At 39.5% G+C, this 21,120-nt stretch overlaps 2 protein-coding genes and 1 long non-coding RNA gene across 3 annotated transcripts; 1 reads left to right on the forward strand and 2 right to left on the reverse strand.

The window, feature by feature from the left end:
• Positions 572–2,373, forward strand: LOC104789511 (protein PHLOEM PROTEIN 2-LIKE A5). The gene is made up of 3 exons (XM_019245512.1): positions 572–786; positions 913–1,158; positions 2,274–2,373. Exons 1-3 carry the CDS (start codon positions 572–574, stop codon positions 2,371–2,373), a joined length of 561 nt encoding a protein of 186 aa, XP_019101057.1.
• Positions 9,519–10,396, reverse strand: LOC104787467 (60S ribosomal protein L21-1-like). The gene is made up of 2 exons (XM_010513057.2): positions 10,114–10,396; positions 9,519–9,920 (listed from the first exon to the last, which is right to left on the reverse strand). Exons 1-2 carry the CDS (start codon positions 10,348–10,350, stop codon positions 9,663–9,665), a joined length of 495 nt encoding a protein of 164 aa, XP_010511359.1. The 5' UTR covers positions 10,351–10,396; the 3' UTR covers positions 9,519–9,662.
• LOC104787468 lies at positions 19,896–21,058 on the reverse strand. Its single transcript, XR_767936.1, has 3 exons — positions 20,948–21,058; positions 20,731–20,833; positions 19,896–20,301 (listed from the first exon to the last, which is right to left on the reverse strand). It is a non-coding gene; the product is annotated as an uncharacterized LOC104787468 (long non-coding RNA).

Genomic DNA, 21,120 nt, shown 5'->3' on the forward strand with positions numbered 1-21,120 from the left:
TTTATTTTATTTTCAGTTATAATTTTATTTTAATGTATGAATTAAATGTATTGTGTTAATTGGGTCTTAAATATTATTTAAAACAATTAAACAATTAGAAAGCAAAAAAAATATATATATATTAAATGAAAATCAAAATGTTAAGTATGTTGCATTTCCACAACGAATAACGAGAAAAGAATATTAAAGGTAATTGTGCCTGCGATTTGTCCGCGGGATGTTGTCACATGTAATGCTAAAGAAAGTACATGTAGTTCATAACTAAATCTAATCCAACATATTAATATATTTTTTAACAATCGATAAAGAACAGCTTGCGACAAGACAAAAAAAAAACCATAAAAAAAAAAAGAAAAATAAAATAAAATAAAAATAACTAAAACGAACATCCCGTGTATAATCAGTGTATGTAGCTAGATCAGTGTGACTCTTCATCTGGAATTTTGTAGTACTGAAGTCAAGTCAGCCCCTTCACAATCACACAATTAGGATCGTCAAATAGTTAACGTGTATAACTAGTGACAAAATTTCTCTCAAACTCAAAACACTAAAATTATTAGAGATGTCCCACATGAAAATTATGTCTCTCCCTGACGTCCATCAAGTATTCCTCAGTTTCCGAGGAGATCAGTTGCGCTACAGCTTCGTCAGCCACCTTCTTGATGCCTTTGAGAGACATGAAATCTTGTATTTCGTAGACAAAGACGAGCTAAGGGGAAAAAGTATGACAACCCTTTTTGTGAGGATTAAAGAGTCGAAGATCGCGCTAGTCATCTTCTCTAGTAGGTACGTACTGATAATTAATTAAGACTTATGAGTGAAAGTATCCTCTAGTTTTACATGTCTTCTTCATTCAATCTACTTCAGAAAGGTAGAAATACTCCATAGGTATTGACAATATATGTCGTCCAGGTATGCCGAGTCGAGTTGGTGCATGGATGAGTTGGTGAAGATAAGAAAACGTGTGGATAAAGGAAAGCTCCAAGTCATTCCCATTTTCTACAAGGTTAGGGCAATTGATGTGAGAGGACAGACCGGTGAGTTTGGTGACAAGTTCTGGGCGCTTGCTAAAACTTCTCGAGGAGTTCAGATCATGGAGTGGAAGGAAGCCCTAGAGTGTGTTTCCAACAAGATGGGTTTGTCCTTGGGAGACAAAAGGTACCACCAGTGCTTCTTTGTTTTTATGTTTTGTTTTTGTCAAAACAACATGCAATTTGCACACGCCAGTTTTAATCAGGTGGTAAAATGACAACTAGACTACAAGTCTTGATTGTGTTTATGTTATATTTGAAAAAACAACACAACAAAAATTAATTTTAAATATTTTAATGTGTTAAATAATGCTATTTTTGGAAATTTATGGAACGTGTGTTATAATTGTCCATAAAACTTGTTTTAGTGTTATTTTAGGGCATTTCTCTTTTTTTATATCAGATGAAAAAAATAAAAAAAGTTAATTGGTTCATTTATCACATTTGGTTTTTTAAATAATATATAGAATTTTGTACATCTTTTAAACAATTGATACTTTATATACCAGAAAACAACACAGATAATTTTACATGGTATTATGCTATTGGTTTAAATCACATGCAAAATACACTGCTTATCTCCTTTCTTTTTCTTTGGGTTTGGGACAACAATATATATCATGGGGGTTTGAATTTGGATGATGGCAAAGTAAAAAACACATGTTTTAGCCCATTTGTTTCCTTGTGCAATCTTTTCTTTTGTATTCCAAATTTTATCTTAATATTTTTTTCTTGTAAATTGGTTTTATGACGACGCTTAAAATAATATGCGGTGACTTTCAAATGAATTTATCTTTCATATCATGCATCTTAACACTTTTGTGTCTTTTTATGTCACATTTAATTACTACTATTTTTTTTTTTTAAAAGAACGAATCATGTGTAGGGAAAATAATGCAAGGGTTTTTTTTTCAACCATTGGGCCACAATTGGCCGGCCCATTAGCCAAATTTCTACATTGGTAGGAGCCGAGACTCGTTCCCGGGTGTGATGGTGCCTTCTACAAATGGACTTACTTCTTGCCACTGCACTAAAGTTACTTCACAATGCAAAGGACTTTATAATTAGTATCTTAGAATCTTTTATTCTAATTTTTTGCAATAGAGATAATCTTAAAGATTGTGGATCCTAAGGACTGACTATGGATAAGCTCTTTTGTTTTGCTTTCATGCCTCCTTTCGTAAAAGAAAAGACCTTTTTTTTGTTAAAATAAAAGAAAAGACATTCACAATTTTTTTGCAGTTCGGAAGCCGATTTTATCAAGGAAATTGTTAGAGAGCTTGAGAGAGTTCTAGATGAAATTCGACACAAGGCCACAGAAGATTATCATTGTATCAATTAGGTGCTTCCCCACGCAACGCGTGGGTTGTGGTGTAGTTGGCACTTTCTTATTTTTTTGTTTTTTTCATTTTCTCTTTTGTATTATTTCGTTTTAATTAGGCAGATACGGGCTTTGCCTTCACTTTTATTTATATACTATATCTTTATACCATTTCGTGTAGATGCGTATAATTGTGGCGTTTATTTTTTATGAATTATGAAGATGTTGTTTCTTGTTTTTGAGGATCCAATCTTATCATTGACTGATATTGTTTCCAATACATTTATTGTATTATAGATTTTCTAATTAACTGCTTATATAAACCCTTCATACGTTGATGTTGCAATAATAAGTTATTTTTTTAAAAGGTCTTCCGTGTAAGTGATTATGTTTGTATGCCCATGTTTTGGTCTAATATCAACAAGAACGTTTCTGTTTTTCTTTAGTTGACTTTGAAACCAATATTGAGTTAAGCAAATAATGGGTCGAATTATGGTGTTAATAAGTAATATAAATTCTTATGTATATATATTGTATATATGTGACTATAAATTTAGCTAACTAAAAAATTATGTAATATTTAAATACAATCTTGAACATATATATATATATATATATTTATTTGTGGGAGGAATGTATGAAATTATTGGATAGAAGTTATTTTTGAGTTAAATGACCTTTAATGTCTTTAAAGTGAGTTAAATATTAATAAATTTTTATATGTGTCTTGACTTTTTTTAAAAGGAATACCAAGTGTTTCCTTCCAAATTTGAAGTGATATAGTATTTTAGTTTTCTTATATGATTTTATGAACTTCAATGTAAAAGTTTTTCAAAGTAATAAGTACACTCACTGATTGAATTATAAAATTTGGAGAAATGTTTATTTCGTTTAATCATCTGCTCTTTTAAATAAATTAAATAAGTATGTTGTTATTCCTACAAATAGGACAACATATATTATAGTTTAACCATGGAGTTAAGCAATGGAAATGGAACTTGTGATTGCAAGACAAAATGCTTATATGTTACACATTGATCGTTTAAAAATGAATAGGAACATCTAATTCTCAAATAAAGTTGATTGTTTTGTTAAAACCAACATATGTGAATTTAAATTTAACTATGCAAATTTAAAAAATAAATATGAATAGATTAGAAAGGCAAGAAATATAAAAGAAATATTTTTTTATATAAATAAAATAAAAATTGAAAACAATGTTAAATATATATAATACTTTCTACATTAAAATATAGAATCAAACTCTTACAAGTTACAACACATATGAGATATAACAACATTTGATATTGGTAGGAGAGGAGGAGAGAATGTTTACTATAAGATGGTAATCCAAATTAGATAATGGAGATGAATCTTTAAAAAATAGAACAATGTAATATCTATATATATATAATACTTTCTAAATTAAAATATAGAATCAAACTCTTACAACACATATGAGATATAACAACATTTGATATTGGTGGGAGAGGAAGAGAGAATGATTACTTATAAGATAATAATCCAAATTAGATAAAGGAGATAAATCTTTTAAAATAAGAACAATGTAAAATATATATCATGTAGTCTCTAAAATTAAAATTTAGCATTAACAATTTACAATGATATTTCATTTTTTTTTTACAACCCATACAACAAAAATAAGAAATCAAAAATAACAAAAAAAAACGAAAAATGATTTGAGGTATTGTAGAAGAGAATGAGAGAATGTGAAAATGAGATAGTAAAAGAATGTCAATATGAGAGAATGATAGATTGAGAGAATGCTTATTTATATGATAAAAAATGATGGAAGTTACATTTAGAACTATGGAGTTACAATAGTAATTTATTGTGTTTGAATAAAATTGAGTGGTAGAATATGATTAATGCATAATTTATTTTATTTTCAGTTATAATTTTATTTTAATGTGTGAGTTAAATGTATTGTGTTTATTGGGTCTTAAATATTGTTTAAAGCAATTAGAAAAAAAAAAAAAAAAAAAATTAGAAAACATTAAATGAAAATCAACCAATAAGGAGAGACCAAAACCTTACATTTATATATATGATATATTGCTTTAAACTTTGAAATGAGAAATATATTATAAACAATAATTTTACATGAGAAATATATTAATTTAGCCAACCAAAATATGAATATAAGTTTAGCCAACCAAAATAAATAAAAAATATTAAAATTTAACCAAAAATAATTTCTCTTGAAAGATAATAAGTTAGTAGGAGGAATGAATTAATGTACAATTATTGGATAGGAGTTACATTTGAGTTAAATGGAGTTACATGTCTTTAATTATAAATAAATATTTTAATTTTTTATAACCTAAAATAAAAGGAATACCAAGTGGCTGAATCAAAATTCACATGATTTGGTTGTTTGTTGATATAAACTCAACACTTACACATAATATTTCAAAATAAAAAATATTACTTTTTAAGTGACAAACTAAATTAGTTTTCTTATAAAATTATATGAATTCTTCAATCTCAATAATTTTTAAAATCCCAAGGATAACTTATATTTTTTTGGTTTTCACTCATCAATTTAATTTATAGTGCTAGATTTCATACTAATGGTTTCATCTTTAGAGAATTTAGTGAAATGATATTTTTAAAATTATATTTTATTTTTATATTTAAGTTCCAGTTGAATATGTTTTGTTTTTTGGATCATTTTTTATTTTGATTAAAGACACAAAAAACCAATTGTTTAATTATGTTCTTTTTGTTTTCAAAAACCTCAAATCATAAATATATATATATATATATATATTATATTGATATCTGCAGATTTAACAATTGAATCACAAAACAAAATAGTCTTTATAAATGGATAAATGGATAATTATATTGATCTTTAAATATTATATTGATCTTTATAAATTATTAAAAATGATACATGAATATGTGAGATAACCAGAGACATAATAGATAATTACATATGGATCATTTCAACTTTATGATCTTATTGTGTGGTGAATATTGTAAGGAAGTATGAAAATAATGACTTATAAGATGTTAATATAAAATAGAAAATGGAGATAAACATTTTAAAAGATTAAAATAAATATATAAGATATACATATCATACAAACTCTAAAACTAAGCTTTTACAATGATATTTGATTTGATTTTTTATAACCCATACAACAACAATAACAAAAAAAATACAAAACAAAACAAAACAAAACAAAAAAAGAGATTTGAGAGTAGTGGAAGAAGATGAGAGAATGAAAGAGTGATAGACTAAGAGAATAAGATAATGAGTATTTATAGGAAGAGAAATAATAAAAAATTACATTTAGAAAAATGAGAGTTACAATTCTAATTTATTGTTTTGTTTTAATACAATTGATTAATACAACTTAGTGGATAAATAAAGTTAATGCATAATTTATAGGGAGAAGCTATAAAGATTTCAGTTTTATATCATGTGAGTTTAATGTAAAAATTAATTGTTTTAAATTCGTGTTTTAATATAATTTTATTTTTTATTAAAATTGCATTGCCAAGTGGACCAATAAGGAGAGACTGAAACTCTACTTTTATATATATGATTTTCTCCAGAATAAGAAAAGAAAAAAGATGTATCAATTTTTTTCCTGAAAGTGAGAATAAAAGTCTTGGAAATGGTCATATCAATTTCTCACATGTAAGAGGTCAAGAAGACTCAAGAGGAGCAAAACGAAGAAGTTCTGATATATAAACGTGGTGCAAAGTACGTTAGATAGAGCACCGTTTTTCAATAATTAAAATAGATTCACCCTAGGTTGCATGAAAACGGAAACGGATACGCGGAAGCGAAACGTTTCGGAAATGGGAAACGATTTTTTTCTAAAATTAAAAGATGGAAACATATGTATTATAGACGGTCCTAGCACCGGAGATATTACCAGTACGGCTGCCCCCTGTGTGAGGGGGAGTTTCGGGGTTCCACGGTCTCTCTCGAGTTTTACTTGTTATGTCGATGGTTCCTGGAAAGCAACAGATCCTTATGTGGGAAGAGGATGGTTTTGCATGTTGCCTTGGGGCGACGCTCCCATTATGGGTGCTGCCAACATTCGCCGTAGTCTCTCTCCTCTTCATACTGAGGTACAAGCCCTTATCTGGGCTATGCGATGTATGATTGGCGCAGATAATCAATCTGTAGTTTTTCTCACCGACTGCTCTGACTTAGTGAAGATGGTATCTTCGCCTTCTAAGTAGTCATCTTTTACACCTTACTTGGAGGACATTCAGGCGGATAGAGAGGAGTTTGCTTCTTTTTCCTTGGTTTATGTCCCACGCTCTCAGAATGGCAAAGCGGATAATTTAGCGCGACGGGGTCGCACAGTTCCGCACCTAGCTACTTTTGTAAACAATGTTCCTTCGTATTGGCTTGTTTGAGCCAATATTGTTTTTCTGTTGTAAAAAAAAAAAGAAACGTATGTATTATATATATGTATACATAGTAAAACACCAAACATAAAAATTATATCATAAGGAATATTTGAAACAACACAAATTCAAAATATAAATATTAAATAGTTAAATTAAAACATTAATAATATTATATATTTATATGTATCATGAATATATATTTTTAAATTATTTATTTACTAAGTTTCTAAGTTAAAAAAAAATTTCTCTCGTGTTTCCAAAAGAAAAACGGAGTTTCCATCGTGTTTTCAAACAAATATTTGTAGGAATCGTGTTTCCATGACTTGTTTCCATGTTTCCACGAGTTCCGGTTTCTGAAACTTTTCGGAAACGGGAAACAGACATTAAAAAGAGTTTTCATGCAACATAGAACTCACCAATTTCTTTATTTCATTGTAAATAATATATAAGGACTTTGCATATTATTTTTTGTTTAAATGTAGAAATTTTTTTCTTACATTTTTATTTTTATTGTCTGAAATTATGATACCTACATAGACTAGAGTAGATAATCATTTTTAATTATTCAGTTCATGATATGTGCAATATAAATTAGTTATTTTTATAAAAATATTTTTTTATAAAGTCTTGAAACTGTCACGCGTTAAGAAATTACATTACCAAGGGCTACAATATCTATGTTTGTATTTTAATTTTACCAAGGGCGAATGAAGAAGGGAATTGGTTACTACTCACTAAGCTTCTTTTATACAACACATAAGTGATCAGCGCAGGTCACACACTGGAATCAAGTTGATTTTCATTTTGGTAAGAAAGAAGAAGCCTTCTTGAACCAAACTGGTGAAGAGCTGTCTCGCCCCGTCCCTCGCTCAAGTATTTTATCAACCTCCGGCGAAAAGCTTTGGTTGTGTTCTTGCTGGCCAGGCTGGCTCTGTTGTGGCTATTACAATACTTCGGGCTGGAAAGGTCTCTTAACTTAATGACTTTACAAAGTGATTTTGTTTCCGTTGCTCTCTCTGTTTTTGTGGCACTACTTTATAACATTGAAAGATTGCTAATATTGATTGATCTCTGTTATTGTGGCACCAATTACTAAGACTGAAAGAGATTATTACTACATGTTTCGACAGTTCCTTGTTTCAATAGCTTGTCCTCTCCTCCTATGTACCGGATTCAGGAATCAAACGACTGCCCTATTTAACGATTCTTGAAATCAAACTGGTGGAAACATCTTTGATGGCCATTCTATCTCGCCCTGTGGTCCATCAAGTGTTCATCAACTTCCGAGGAAAGGATATTCGCCACGGCTTCGTCAGTCACCTAAAAGAAGCGTTGAAAAAAAACAATATCGACTTCTTCATGGATACACTTGAACAAAGAGGAAGAGACCTGAAACACCTCATTAAACGGATCGAAGAGGCCACTGTAAACTATAAACGGGTTAACCATTTTGCCTGCCTCTGTTTTCTTACTCAAATTTTACAGATCCGAAGCCGAGTTTATGAATAAGGTTGTAAAGGCGGTTGAGGAAGTTTTAACCACACCATTCAATATTCTGATGAAGCAAAAGAAGGCAATTGTGTGGAAAATGTGAAAGCATTTAACGTTCCACTGGCTCTGCTTTTGTCATGGTTTGGCTCGACATTTGAGCTGATTGGTGCAGTGCTCTGCTTACTCGTTGAGACTGTTCAATCTGATGAAGGAAGAGAAGATGATCATGTGAAGAATGAAAACATTTAGCATTCCATTGGCTCTACCATGGTTATGGTTTGGCTCAGCGGTTGAGCTGATTGGTGCAGTGCTCAGCTTACTCACTCAGACTGCTCACAGGTATGCCTCACCAGCGATGGTTATTCTTGCTAGTCAGGCTGGCTCTGTTGTGGCTATTTCGAGCCCAACTGATACGTCTGTTTGAGAAAAGCTTCTGTTTCGAGTTTGTCTCTTTTTTTTCTTTTCTTTCTTTCTATGTGGCTTTAATTGCTAATGGAAATAATTCAAATTTGCTCCTCCTTGATGTAGTTCAATTGGAAACAAAAGAAGGAATAAACATTTCTCTGAATTCTATCTTTGGCTAAAAGATTATACAAGAATACGAATTAGTAAATCTTCAGGTGAGTTTTTATCCAAGTATGTGTGTCATCTCTGTTCTTTTCCATCTATGTCAATACCCATTGGCCATTGCAATGAAATATCGACCCTTCTATCTTGACCAGTTTGAAGTGAAGCATTGAGTTCCGAGGTTATGCATAGATCTTTGGGTATAATCTGAAAACGTTGATATCCGTTGGATAATTGATGTTCTGCTCAAGTCTGTTGTTGCATTGCAATTGATTTTTATGAGGGACATGGGTGATGAACTACGACATTGGCTTAATCTTCCACTCTAATTTTTAGGGAGGTTCAAACTAATTCACAGTTACAATACCAATGGCTGCTTTATTTGGCAGATGGTTTCTTTCTTAAGAGCCTCTAGTGAAAGCTATCTTATCTAGATCATTGGTGAAGAAAACAAAAAAAGATGTCTTTTATAGTGGAGATTGAAGCAATACTTTACGAACTAGAATCATTTTTCTGAGTCGAGTTTATAATAAGATATCGCAACTGTATTTCCTACGTGAAATTCTAGGTTTCTATGTTACCAAGGTGTGATTAATATCTATCCAACATCGAGAGTCGAGACAATGGTTGGTGTACATGGGAAAATGTTGAACCTTGGTATTGTACTTACCAATTTAAGAGACGAGGAACAAACAAAAAAGAATGCATTAACCAAAATGGTAATGTAAACCAATCTCTCCTAACAAAATCTCAACTGCACTGTCATACCACATAGAAATCAGTCTTGTTTGGTACAAAAGCATCATTAAGAACACAAAGCAAGTGCAAAAATTCCAAGTAAATAGAAACACTTAATAGCCGCCCTTGAGATCGTTGACAACATCGTAAGGGATGGGAGTAACAGTCTCCAAGGTCATACCTTCAACCATGAAACCCGGTTTAGGACCTTTAGGTTGTCTCTTGGTGCTGATTGTCTCACCTCTGGCTTTAGCTGCAGCCTTGAGCTCATCGTTCTGCTTCTTCCTCAGTTTGAACTCCTCAGCACACCTTGATTGCTGCACATGCTCCACACGCACATGTATCCTCTTCCTTATGATTCTGTTCCCAATCTATAAACCAAACCCAAACACAAAATTAAGTTACACTCCAATTTAATAACTCCAAATAGCAAAACCCAAAACATGAGTCCTCTAAACCAATACAAAATCTCACATTTCAGAACTGAGACAGATACCAAAGCCATAAAAAACAACACAAACACACACAGATCCTTGAAATTCAACAAATCAACACATTACAAACCTGTTTGTTGACTTCAACACCAACGGCACGCTTGGTAACGTTCCAGATACGACCAGTACGACCATGGTAGAACTTGTGAGGCATACCCTTGTGGATGGCTCCATTAACCTTGACATCGACGTAATCACCGACCTTGAAGGTTCTGAGGTAAGTGGAGAGTGGGATATAACCCTTCTTCCTGAACGGTCTCGCGAAGAGATCCCTAGTTCTCGCCCTCACTCCGTGTCCCGCCGGCATTTTTACTCCTCTCTCACTTCTGTCTCTGGTGAAACCCTAAAAATGGGAGAGAGTGATGAAACTAGTTTAAAAGGCTTTTTGTATACATGGGCCTATTGGGCCTTATATATTTATGTCTTATTGAATTGACAGAAAAGCCACTGTACTTTCAGTTATTTCTGATTTGCACCCTGGTATATTAATTTATGGATTGAACAAAAGTACATAACCAACACGTGGCCGGAAAACCTGAGCTTCTGATATACCAGGGTGCAAATCAGAAATAACTGAAAGTTTAAAGTTGTGGTTTTTAACATTATGAAGAAGGGAACACGAAGAATTTATACAAGTTTAAAGTTGTGGTTTTTTTTGTGCACAAAAAAAAAAGTTGTGGTTTTTAATTATTTGGTTTTTCTATCTCGCAAGTCTAAATTCATTATCAGACAAAATCAAGTTTGTTCTTTTAGTCCTAAAGAATATCCATTATTTATAAATAAAAATGTCCTAAGATTCAAATTTGTCTTTATATAAAGAAGAGATCAATTTAAATACTTAAATATTAACATTTAATCATTTGTTAATAATTTTCTAAAATTATCCGAAATTATATCTTATTGATTTTCATATCGACCGTTGATGAATTCGTAAGATCTATAGTTTAGAAGAAAAATGAATACCACCTCAATTTCTCGTTTGTTTCCAAACCGTCAGAAGTATCGGCCTGGTCAATGGTTAATCGGCGATTCGACTATGGGGTCAGATCGTTGGATCGGACCAGGCTCTGATACCATGACCGACGAGTTGACCGAGGTATCACGGTACGTCCGGTACCAAGCTTCGGACATGAGTGGTACGGGAAGCCGATAGCACAACCGATCATCGTGAACCGAAGGGATTATAAGTTCCCATCTCTAATCTGTGCAAGCCTGTGGGATTGGTTAGTTGTATGGCTAAGCACAAAGGGATGGGTCAAGGTTAAAGTTATATTTCGCTGCCTATAAAGGTTTACAAAGCAAGGCCGCGAGCCAAAGCTAAGTAACAGAATCAATGGATATACGGCCGGGAATAGGGCCGTACGGAAGCCGTGACCACGGACGCAGAGACGTCCGAGTCAGGGTCTTTCAAGTTGGTATCAGAGCATGCGCGATCCTGTGAGGACGTATGCAATTGTGCTATGTGTTCGGACGAAATAGAAATCGCTGTTAAGACCGAAAACATGCTTGGGAACGGAAATGTGTTCGCCAAGATGCACTCGTGAATCGAGCGATTGTTCAAAACGTCGAACACATAGCATATCGACCAGAAGGTCGGGAATTACGACCACGTCCGGGGAGGACCAGGGTCAGGGAATATCGACCAAAAGGTCGGAAATTATGACCGCGTCTGGGAAGGACCAAGGTCGGGAATTATGACCGCGTCCGGGAAGGATCAAAGTCGGGAATTAAGACCGCGTCCGGGAAGGATCACGGTCGGGAAATATCGACCAGAAGGTCGGGAAACAGCGACCAAAAGGTCAGGAATTATTAAACGCACCGAATTCGAGGACGAATTCATTTTAAGGGGGTAGATTTGTAATGCTCGCGTCCCGTGATCCTAAAGGGGGGCAATTTGTTTTAAGCAAAATGATTGCTAGATGAGCTTAAGTAGCTAAGCTACTAGCTCAACTAGCTGGAACATAAGCTGAACGAGCTGAACGAACTGGATGAACAAGTCAGTTCAGCTCTGGACAGCTATCGGCCAGCTGAGGATAGCTATCGGCCAGCTGCGGACAGCTATCGGCCAGCTAGCGTCAGATCGACCAGCTGCCACTAGCTCGACCAGCTGCCAAGGAGCTTGACCGAGCTCGGCCAGCTGGACAGTGGTGGACAGTGTGCAGGTCAGCTGGGTAGCTCGTGGGCGGTCATGAGACGTAGTGACCGAACAGGCATGTCTGAACAGACATGGACGAACGGTCATGGCCGAACAGGCATGACCGAACATGCACGGCCGAACATACACGATCGAAGAGTCTTGTCGGACAGGTACCTTTTGGGGCCTAGACTTCAGCCAAAACCTTATAAATAGAGAGTGTGGCCTTCATTTTCAGACACCACCATCATCCATCCATCATCCATCAATGCTAAGAAGAAAAGGGGGTGCGGCTCAGTGAGTACTACGGTACATCGTCCGAACTGATGCGCATGCTACTTCTCTATTGACGGTACGATGAGACGAGCGACGGTTCGACAATCGGGTCGAACCGATCGAAGGATAAATGGTGGTTCGGCCATGGAGTCAGTCTGATCGCAGGATGATCGACGGTTCGATCATAAGCGTCGGACCAATCGAAAGGTCATCGACGATCCGCGTCAATGGACGGATCGATCGAGGATAGACTGGTGATTCAATCGCTAGTCGGATCGCAAGATCAAAGGATCGACGATACGAGCCGTAGGTTGGATTGGTCGGTCGGGTGGTCGGCAAGTCAGTCAGAAGTATCGGCCCGGTCAGTGGTTGATCGGCGATTCGACTATGGGGTTAGATCGTTGGATCGGACCAGACTATGATACCATGACCGACGAGTTGACCAAGGTATCACGGTACGTCCGGTACCAAGTTTCAGACATGAGTGGTACGGGAAGCCCATAGCGCAACCGATCACCGTTAACCGAAGGAACTATAAGTCCCTATCCCTAATCTGTGCAAGCCTGTGGGATTGGTTGGTTGTATGGCTAAGCACAAAGGGATGGGTCAAGGTTAAAGTTATATTCCGCTGCATATAAAGGTTTACAAAGCAAGGCCGCGAGCCAAAGCTAAGTAACAGAATCAATGGATATACAGCCGGGAATAGGTCAGTACGGAAGTCGTGACCGCGGACGCCGAGACGTCCGGGTCGGGGTCTTTCAATTGTCATGTTCGAATTCGAAACCAAAACGTGGAAGATTATTGAACATGCCACGTATGTTGCAAAGTACACTAGAGAACAGTCTCTACGTTATAATAATGTGTCCTTGGATGGAAATCTGTATTGGACAGCTTATAATCTAGAAACTAGTCGGTATTTCATCCGCGTCCTCGATGTTTTGAAAGAGATAATCAAGCCCTTTTGTGTCCTACCGTTTAAGAAGAGAAATTATTCCCATACACATGTCCTCACGGTTTACAAGGGAGATCGGTTTTCGTTGTTAGAACAGTGCAAGGAAACAAGGAAGACTAAGATTTGGGTGACAAAGAAGAAAATTAGGAGTGGAAGTAATGGAGACGATGTGGTGTGGATTAAATTCATGAAAGTTAAGACCTAACTATCCCAGGTTTTATCACGAGCTTTCAAGATACATGGTGGATGATATATAAAGAAAGTGTTTGTACCGGGGATTGCACAACACTAAGTAAATAAAGATTTTTTGGGGAAAGAGTGAAGCTGGTTCTTTTATTAACAATAAAAACGTGAGATCGTCACTAACACGAGTCAAGATTGAGCTTGTCAGTTCACACGAAAACTAACAAGCCAATAATGACGAGCTCGGAAGCTGAAATGAATTATACAAAAGACAATATCGGTTTTAGATGCAAAGTATTGCTCTCGGGGTCTTGTACGCGAGTCAGGTTGGTGATCCTAATAAGTGATGTTTCCTTTTATAGGCGATTGTTGACCTAGAGTTTCCTAGAGTTTTCATCGTGAATTCCCGAGATTGCCCTTTGCGGATTGTTAATGGCTTGCTTCCAATTTTGTCAGGCCGAGATCACAATTAATGAGTCTTGTTGGGCCGAGCGGCATATTGGGCGCAGCCCATGTCCAACAATAGTCCCCCCTTAGTCCGGAGAGCGGCAGTTCTTCTGTGATCAGCGGGCGTGCTTGAATTCTGTTAATATGCCTGCTCGGCACAGATCGTCTCGGGTTGCTAGTGAGATTGCTGATGATCGGCGATCGACAAGACTCCACAGTTGGAGATCGGCACGGCGCTGATGATGTGGAATCGGACAGGGGTCACCGTGATGACTTGACTTTGAGCGGGTTCGATCGATCTTGCTGGGCGTCGTCGAGGATCGCCGCACGAGAGAGTGATCTAGGTGAGATCGGTAGATTTAATGATTCTAGGGGGATCGAAGATCGGCCGATTGAGATGAGTTGAGCGGGGGTAATGAGTTGAGCAGTGGTAATGAGCTCGGCGGTGAGCTCGGCGAGATGAGCGGAGGTAATGAGTTGAGCGGTAGTAATGAGCTCGGCGGTGAGCTCGGCGAGATGAGCGGAGGTAATGAGCTCGGCGAGATGAGCGGAGGTAATGAGCTCGGCGGTGAGCTCGGCGGTGACCTCGGCGGTGACCTCGGCGAGATGAGCGAGAGGAGGTCGGCGCCACCGAGAGTGAGATTGTGGTCGGCAAGCGAGAGAGTGAGTGAGTGAGTTTGAGGTCGGCATCGAAAATGAGAGTAGAGATCGGCCATGAGAAGGAGAGTAGAGGTCGGAAGTTGGTGACGAGCTGAGGGGGTCAGTAAATGGATGTAGGACTTGCGATCAAGTGGGGAGATCGGCAGGGGGAGGTCGGCCTTGCAATCGATGGGGAGATCAGCATGGCCTTGTGATCGAGGGGAGATCGACAGGTTGAGCTCGACCTTGCGATCGACAAGTGGAGATCAACGGATGGAGGTCGGCGATATGAGATGCGCTCGCATCCTACATCCTTTCATGGGAGAGGCAATGAGAGGTTTGATCGACAACTTGAGATCGGCAATTGCGATAGTGCGGGAGAAGGTTGAGGTTAGCACCGAGAATGAGTTGAGATCGGTACTGAGGAGAGTGGAAGTCGGCACCACGCTTGAGATTGGAGGTCTACATTGAGAATGAGTGGAGGTCGCCACCATGAACGAGTGTGGCAAACGCAAGCGAGCACAAGAGCGTCGAGCATGAGGACGGCGAGCACGAGAGCATTAAACGTGAGTGCGTCGAGTGTGAGGGCGGCGAGCGTGAGGGCGTCGAGCATGAGGGCGGCGAGCGCGAGAGCGTCGAACGTGAGGAAGGCGAGCGCGAGAGCATTGAACGTGAGGAAGGCGAGCGTCAAGTGTGAGGGCGGCGAGCGCAATCACGTCGAACGTGAGGGTGTCGAGCATCGAGCGTGAGGGTGTCGTCGTGAGGGAGCGGGCAAATGTTCGATATGCAGCTCGGCTTTGTGCCTTACCAGAGTTAAGTGGTAGACGGACTCGCCGTACCTTTAGGTGCGGCATTCTTGTCCGGCTTACCCTGTGGGTGCTTGGAGTTGACAAGAACATGCAAGCCGGAGCTTGTCTTATTAGTTTAGGCACCCTCAAGATAGTGCGAGACATGCTGGGCTTTTTGCTTGGTTTCGAGATGTATTTTACGGGGCGAGACGTCTCTCGGCTTATCCTGTTACGTGTTTCGAATACCAAGTTTTTGGGTGGTAGTTGAGATGAGCTCGTCGTACCTTTTAGGTGCGGCCCTGGTGTCCGGCTTACCCTGTGGGTGCCCCGAGGTCGGCAAGAGTGTGCAAGTAAGAACTTGGCTTATTCAAACTTGACCGCCTGCTAGCTGAATGCGAGACTGGGCTCGGCTTTTTTTGTGCGGATTATTTCACCGCTGCATCCATGTGGAACGCATTTTAAATCGTACACCTGGCCGGGGTGACGATGTAGAAGCTGGACACTCGTTAAGACGGACTCGTTCGAGAGAGCTTATTTGATTAAGTGTACTCTTGCGAGTGTAACTTTTTTATTAATGGTGTTCTTACGAAGAATTGACGAGCTCGGTATGCCGAGCGTTCTTTTTTTTTTTTGAACTCATTTTGCTATGAGACTTCTTTGTGTTGAGGGTGAATAGAAGGATCCGAGAGAATTCGAGTGAGATTGGTGGTTGTGAGCATGTTTGAATATTCCTGATGAGAGCGGCCGTTGGCCATAGGCTGTAAGGGATTTGCGTTACACTCGGTTGCATTTACGTCTAAAATATTGAGCTGGTCGGCTCTTGGCGTGGAGGTTCTTTCGTGTGTTTTATGATGAGAAACCGATATGTTTATTGGAGTCGAATTGGAAAGTAGAGAGCTCAGAGGGAATAAGAACTATGCAGAGATTGAGAGCGGCACTCGGCAAATGCAAACTGTTGATTAACTAGTCGACGCTAGGTTTGTTGATGCGGAGATCAAGTGTGATTAACACGTTTGACTTCGGATCAAAAGGTCATGGGTTCGACTCCCACTGTGGTCGCTTCTTTCTTTTCTTTTCTTTTCTCGGTTTGGTCGTACACTTAAAACCTAGCCGCCGCTCAAAGTACCAACCACGTGGTCGCCATCCGTGGGAATCGGAGATGTCTGATCAGCATGGTTCGGCGGCTGTCGAAAACGAGATCACCATGGTCGGTGGTTTCGTTCGAGATCTGGTGCATGGAGGTCGACACAGACCGTTCATGGGCTCCACTTTGACTCTAGCGAAGTTGGTATGAGCAGCGTCAGAGGGCGGCACGGTGACAGAGAGGGGTCATTCACAATGAGGTCGGCGATAATGGTTCCTCTCTTCGCGGGGTCGCTGGTTGGCACGGTCCATTGATGGTTAACACCGAGGTTGCTGATTCTTTCGGCCTGGGTTCGATGGCGGAAATAACAAGGTCCACTGAAGGGAGGTCGGCGCTGCTGTCTTATTTTACCCATCGCGAGGTTGGCATGAGTGATATCGGAGGGCAGCATGATGGTGAAGATCTCGATGAGATGTTGGTTCCAGGCCATGGACTCGAGATGTTCGTCGAAGCTTGCGTGATGCCAGCGAGGTTGGCAATTGTTAGATGCGGATCGTCAATTTGGGGTTGACAACAGTCGATTTATGTTTATGCTCCTCTCTCTCTTTTCTTCTCTCTTGTTCGATTGCATCTCCTAGAACCCTAGCTCGCCGCCACTCAAGACCAAACCCATGGTTGGCAGTTTGAGATCGGAAATGGTAGGTCGGCATGTCCCTTTAGTTTTAGACAGAAATGGGTTTGCTGAATCAGGGTCGGCGCGCCATAGTCCGGGTTACATCGAGCGCGATGGAGCTGATAACATCAAACCGGACAGGGGTCGCCGCTCTATGGGTCGCGAAAACAGATCCTATGGTTTCGGTGGGGTCGAGAGCGGCAACTTAAGTAGTGAGATCAGGACCCAAAACGAGGGTGGTCGGCGAATCGGGATTGAGATCGGCGATTGTCAAGCAAGATTGGTCGATCACCGCTCTCAGGTTGCATCTTTAGGTGCCGGAGCAAGGGTTGTATGTTCAGCTTATCTGCGGCAAATCGAGCTCGGCGTTCCGAGTTTGAGTGGAGAGATGGGTTTTGCGAGTGGTGCGGCAGATCGGCGCATTGGTTCAAACAGAGGTTTGCATGATGGGACTGAGGTTGGTGTTGCAAGTGCGAGTGTGGGTTGGCGAAGGGACGAGCGTGAGGTCGGCACAGTTGAGGGCGCCACCACCATTGGTTGTCGAATCGAGGTCGGTTCCAATCTCGTGGTTGATAGTTCCCGCGAGGTCGTCTGATGATGGCGATGCCGACCTCATGATGGGAGGTCGGCGTCAGGAGGGGTTTTAACGTGATTGGGAATGAGGCTGAGTTTGGTACTGCGAGTGACGGAGGTCGGCAGAATGTAGAGATTGAGAGAGATCGGCGGGACTTGAACGGGGTCGGCACTTCTCGCAAGGTCGTCACATCCCACGAGGTCGGCAGTTCCCGTGAGATTGCCTTTGGCGACATTGGGCTGATCAAAGGGTGGAGCGACCGAGAATCTGCCGATCTGGATCCGGCTAGCTTTGAGACCGATCGAGGGGATGTGGAGCTGAGCGTTGATGTTTGGTTTGGTTGTCGCGAGCTTGGCGATACCTCTCATGAGGTCGGCACTTCTCACGGTGATGCTTTCGACGGTATCGATAGATATTGGGTAAGAGTGGAGATTTTGGTTTCACCATCGAGGGTTTGATCGACGATCGTGATTTTGATGACATTCTTGAGTTTGGTGAAAAGTGATGGTGTCATGGATCTTTCTTTGGCTAAGGAGAGGCCGACTACATCACCCATGGCTGTTACTGGAGGTAAAATAGGTGCTCTGAGCGCTCCCAAAGTCGATGGTGTGTCGGTGCTTGTTCCTCTATTGTTGGAGTCAGTTGATTTGATTATGGTTAGCTTTTTATGTTGTAGCGAGTGTGTCAAGTCGCTCGGTTGTTCGCCTGTCCTGGCTAACGAGTATGTCCATGATAGTCTACATCAGATCGTCGAGGTTGTTTCTGTGTCCAGCAAGCAAGGGAGCTGGGAGGGCGGCACTGTCAGTAAAAACTAGAGTCACGGTTTGGAGATGCTAGGCATGTGTGGTAACAAGAGGTTCTGATGGCGTATCGAGCGCTGGTGTAGAGGTTGTGTTGTTCAGAGTAGCGTCCTCGACTGTTGTCATCGCGGAAGGTGGAGGTGGGAGAGTGGCAGCGTTGGTGACCAGCTGGGGCTGCGGCAGGACCGACTTCAGCGTGTGCAGCTATGAGAGGCTCGGAAGGCGCGTCGGGCGCTGGCGGAGAAATTGTGCTCGGTAGGGAGCCTTCGGTTGTGCTCGGCGGAGGGACAGTTTGTGTTCTCGTTCGCCCCCATCGCTGCTCTGTTGCTTTGTTGAGGTCTTCGCTGTGGTTCGTCATGAGTCTTGAAACTTCGAGGAAGTGAGGACCGTCGGTCTTGATTCGTCAAAAGAAGCGCTCTACTCTTGCCCCATGGTGGGCGCCAATTGTTTGTACCGGGGATTGCACAACACTAAGTAAATAAAGGTTTTTTGGGGAAAGAGTGAAGCTGGTTCTTTTATTAACGATAAAAACGTGAGGTCGTCAATAACACGAGTCAAGATTGAGCTTGTCAGTTCACAGGAAAACTAACAAGCCAATAATGACGAGCTCGAAAGCTGAAATGAATTATACAAAAGACAATATCGGTTTTAGACGCAAAGTATTGCTCTCGGGGTCTTGTACGCGAGTCAGGTTGGTGATCCTAATAAGTGATGTTTCCTTTTATAGGCGATTGTTGACCTAGAGTTTCCTAGAGTTTTCATCGTGAATTCCCGAGATTGCCCTTTGCGGATTGTTAATGGCTTGTTTTCAATTGGACCGAAATCACAATTAATGAGTCTTGTTGGGCCGAGCGACATATTGGGCGCAGCCCATGTCCAACAGAAAGACTTTCATCATGTGTTGTAGCAGCAATAAAAATAAACAAGCTTACGTTTATGTTGTGAGGGGAGATGTGTGCAGAAAGATTAGGATAGAGATGAAGTGGCTCATCAGTCAGGTTGCTCTATTCATGTCCCAAATCTGATTCCTTTTTCTTTGAGACTATCGTCTTTCGATGAAGTGAACCAAGAAGATTTACAAGTTTGATCCCCATTGTCGCTTTCTTGCTTTCTTGTTTGTTTTTGTTTTTGTCTTTTAACTATCAATCTTTCTGTGTCAAATTGGTTCTCATTGGTTTGGAAGGATACTACTTAGTCTACTTTCATTGTTTTTCCCCTAAAGGTTCAAGACATTCACAATTTGTTTGGCCTAATTCGAGTAATAGACTTTTGGTTTAATTCTTGTTCGTACACATGAGAAAATAAACCAAACTGAAACAAAAATTTATTTGTTTCACAATTTTTTGAAAAATTGTGTTATGGCTTGAGAGTATTGTAGAATGTAAGTTTGTTTCCTCTATATCAACATTATCTAGCAAAGTAGTGTTGCATTTTACGCATGCCCTGTTCGACACAAGAAAGGATGTGCAAGCACCTTAATAGAAAGTCATTGCTTCTTTTTCCAGTGAATTTCTGTTTACAGAGAGAGCTCTACTGGTTTTTCCCAAAGACTGAGATCTAGAGAGTTTAGAGGAAAGGAGAGAACACCCGATAGGTCGTACAGAAAACGCGGAAGAGACTTACGAGTCTAATGCCATGAAGTGGATCTGTTTACGGGCATGTTCTGGGACAAGCCGGTCCAAAGTTTCAGGAGGGATACCAGAGAGTTCTGTAAGACACAAGCTTATCAATCAATTCATGCAACACACACACACACACATATATATCCGATTTCGAGCTGACGAAGGATCACAGATTCATATGAATAATGAGTGGTGATTACTACAAGAGACGAGCAATTTGGATCTTAACGCCATGAAGAACACATTAGAAGACTTTTTTTTTTTTCTATAGAAGGCTCAAGAGAATCCCACATCGGTCCTTATATTCTAAATAACTAACTTCAATTTACTAACTATGCTCATTGCTGAAAGAGCATATAATATTGTTGATTATGGTTTATAATTGTATGACTATTAGAAATCAGGTGATTAAGCAGCCTACAAGCTAGTTGAGGTCGGGATCAACCCAATAATTTTCGTCCCCTAAAAAGAATTTTAACAACAACAAAAAAAGAAGCAAAATAAGGGTACCTTACCTTGCGGTTTAAAATTGAAAAGTGGAGGAAGTGGCCGGCCGTTTGGCAGACGAGCGTTTGGGTTTCTTAGCTCATCAAAGAACGGGTGGATACAAGCTTCCACCTATCAGAACACCATAAGACATATTTATAAATGGGTTAGCTTCTGATTCTGATTCCAAGCAATATATGAAAGTGGAATATGTAACAAAATCAGAGAAAACTATGAATAGTGTACCGCTGTGCATCTCAAATTAGGAGAATACTGGAAGAACCTACAAAGAAGATCTACTGCTTCAGGTGGCAAACGTTTTTGGAAGACCTGAAAAGAACAAAAACATGATTTTTGTGCTGTAAAAACCAAGAAGATCACCAAAGCGAAATTTTAGCACAGGGCACAAAAAAAAGATA

This window comes from Camelina sativa, chromosome 5, assembly GCF_000633955.1.
Source record: "Camelina sativa cultivar DH55 chromosome 5, Cs, whole genome shotgun sequence".
In the NCBI taxonomy this organism is placed as follows: domain Eukaryota; kingdom Viridiplantae; phylum Streptophyta; class Magnoliopsida; order Brassicales; family Brassicaceae; genus Camelina; species Camelina sativa.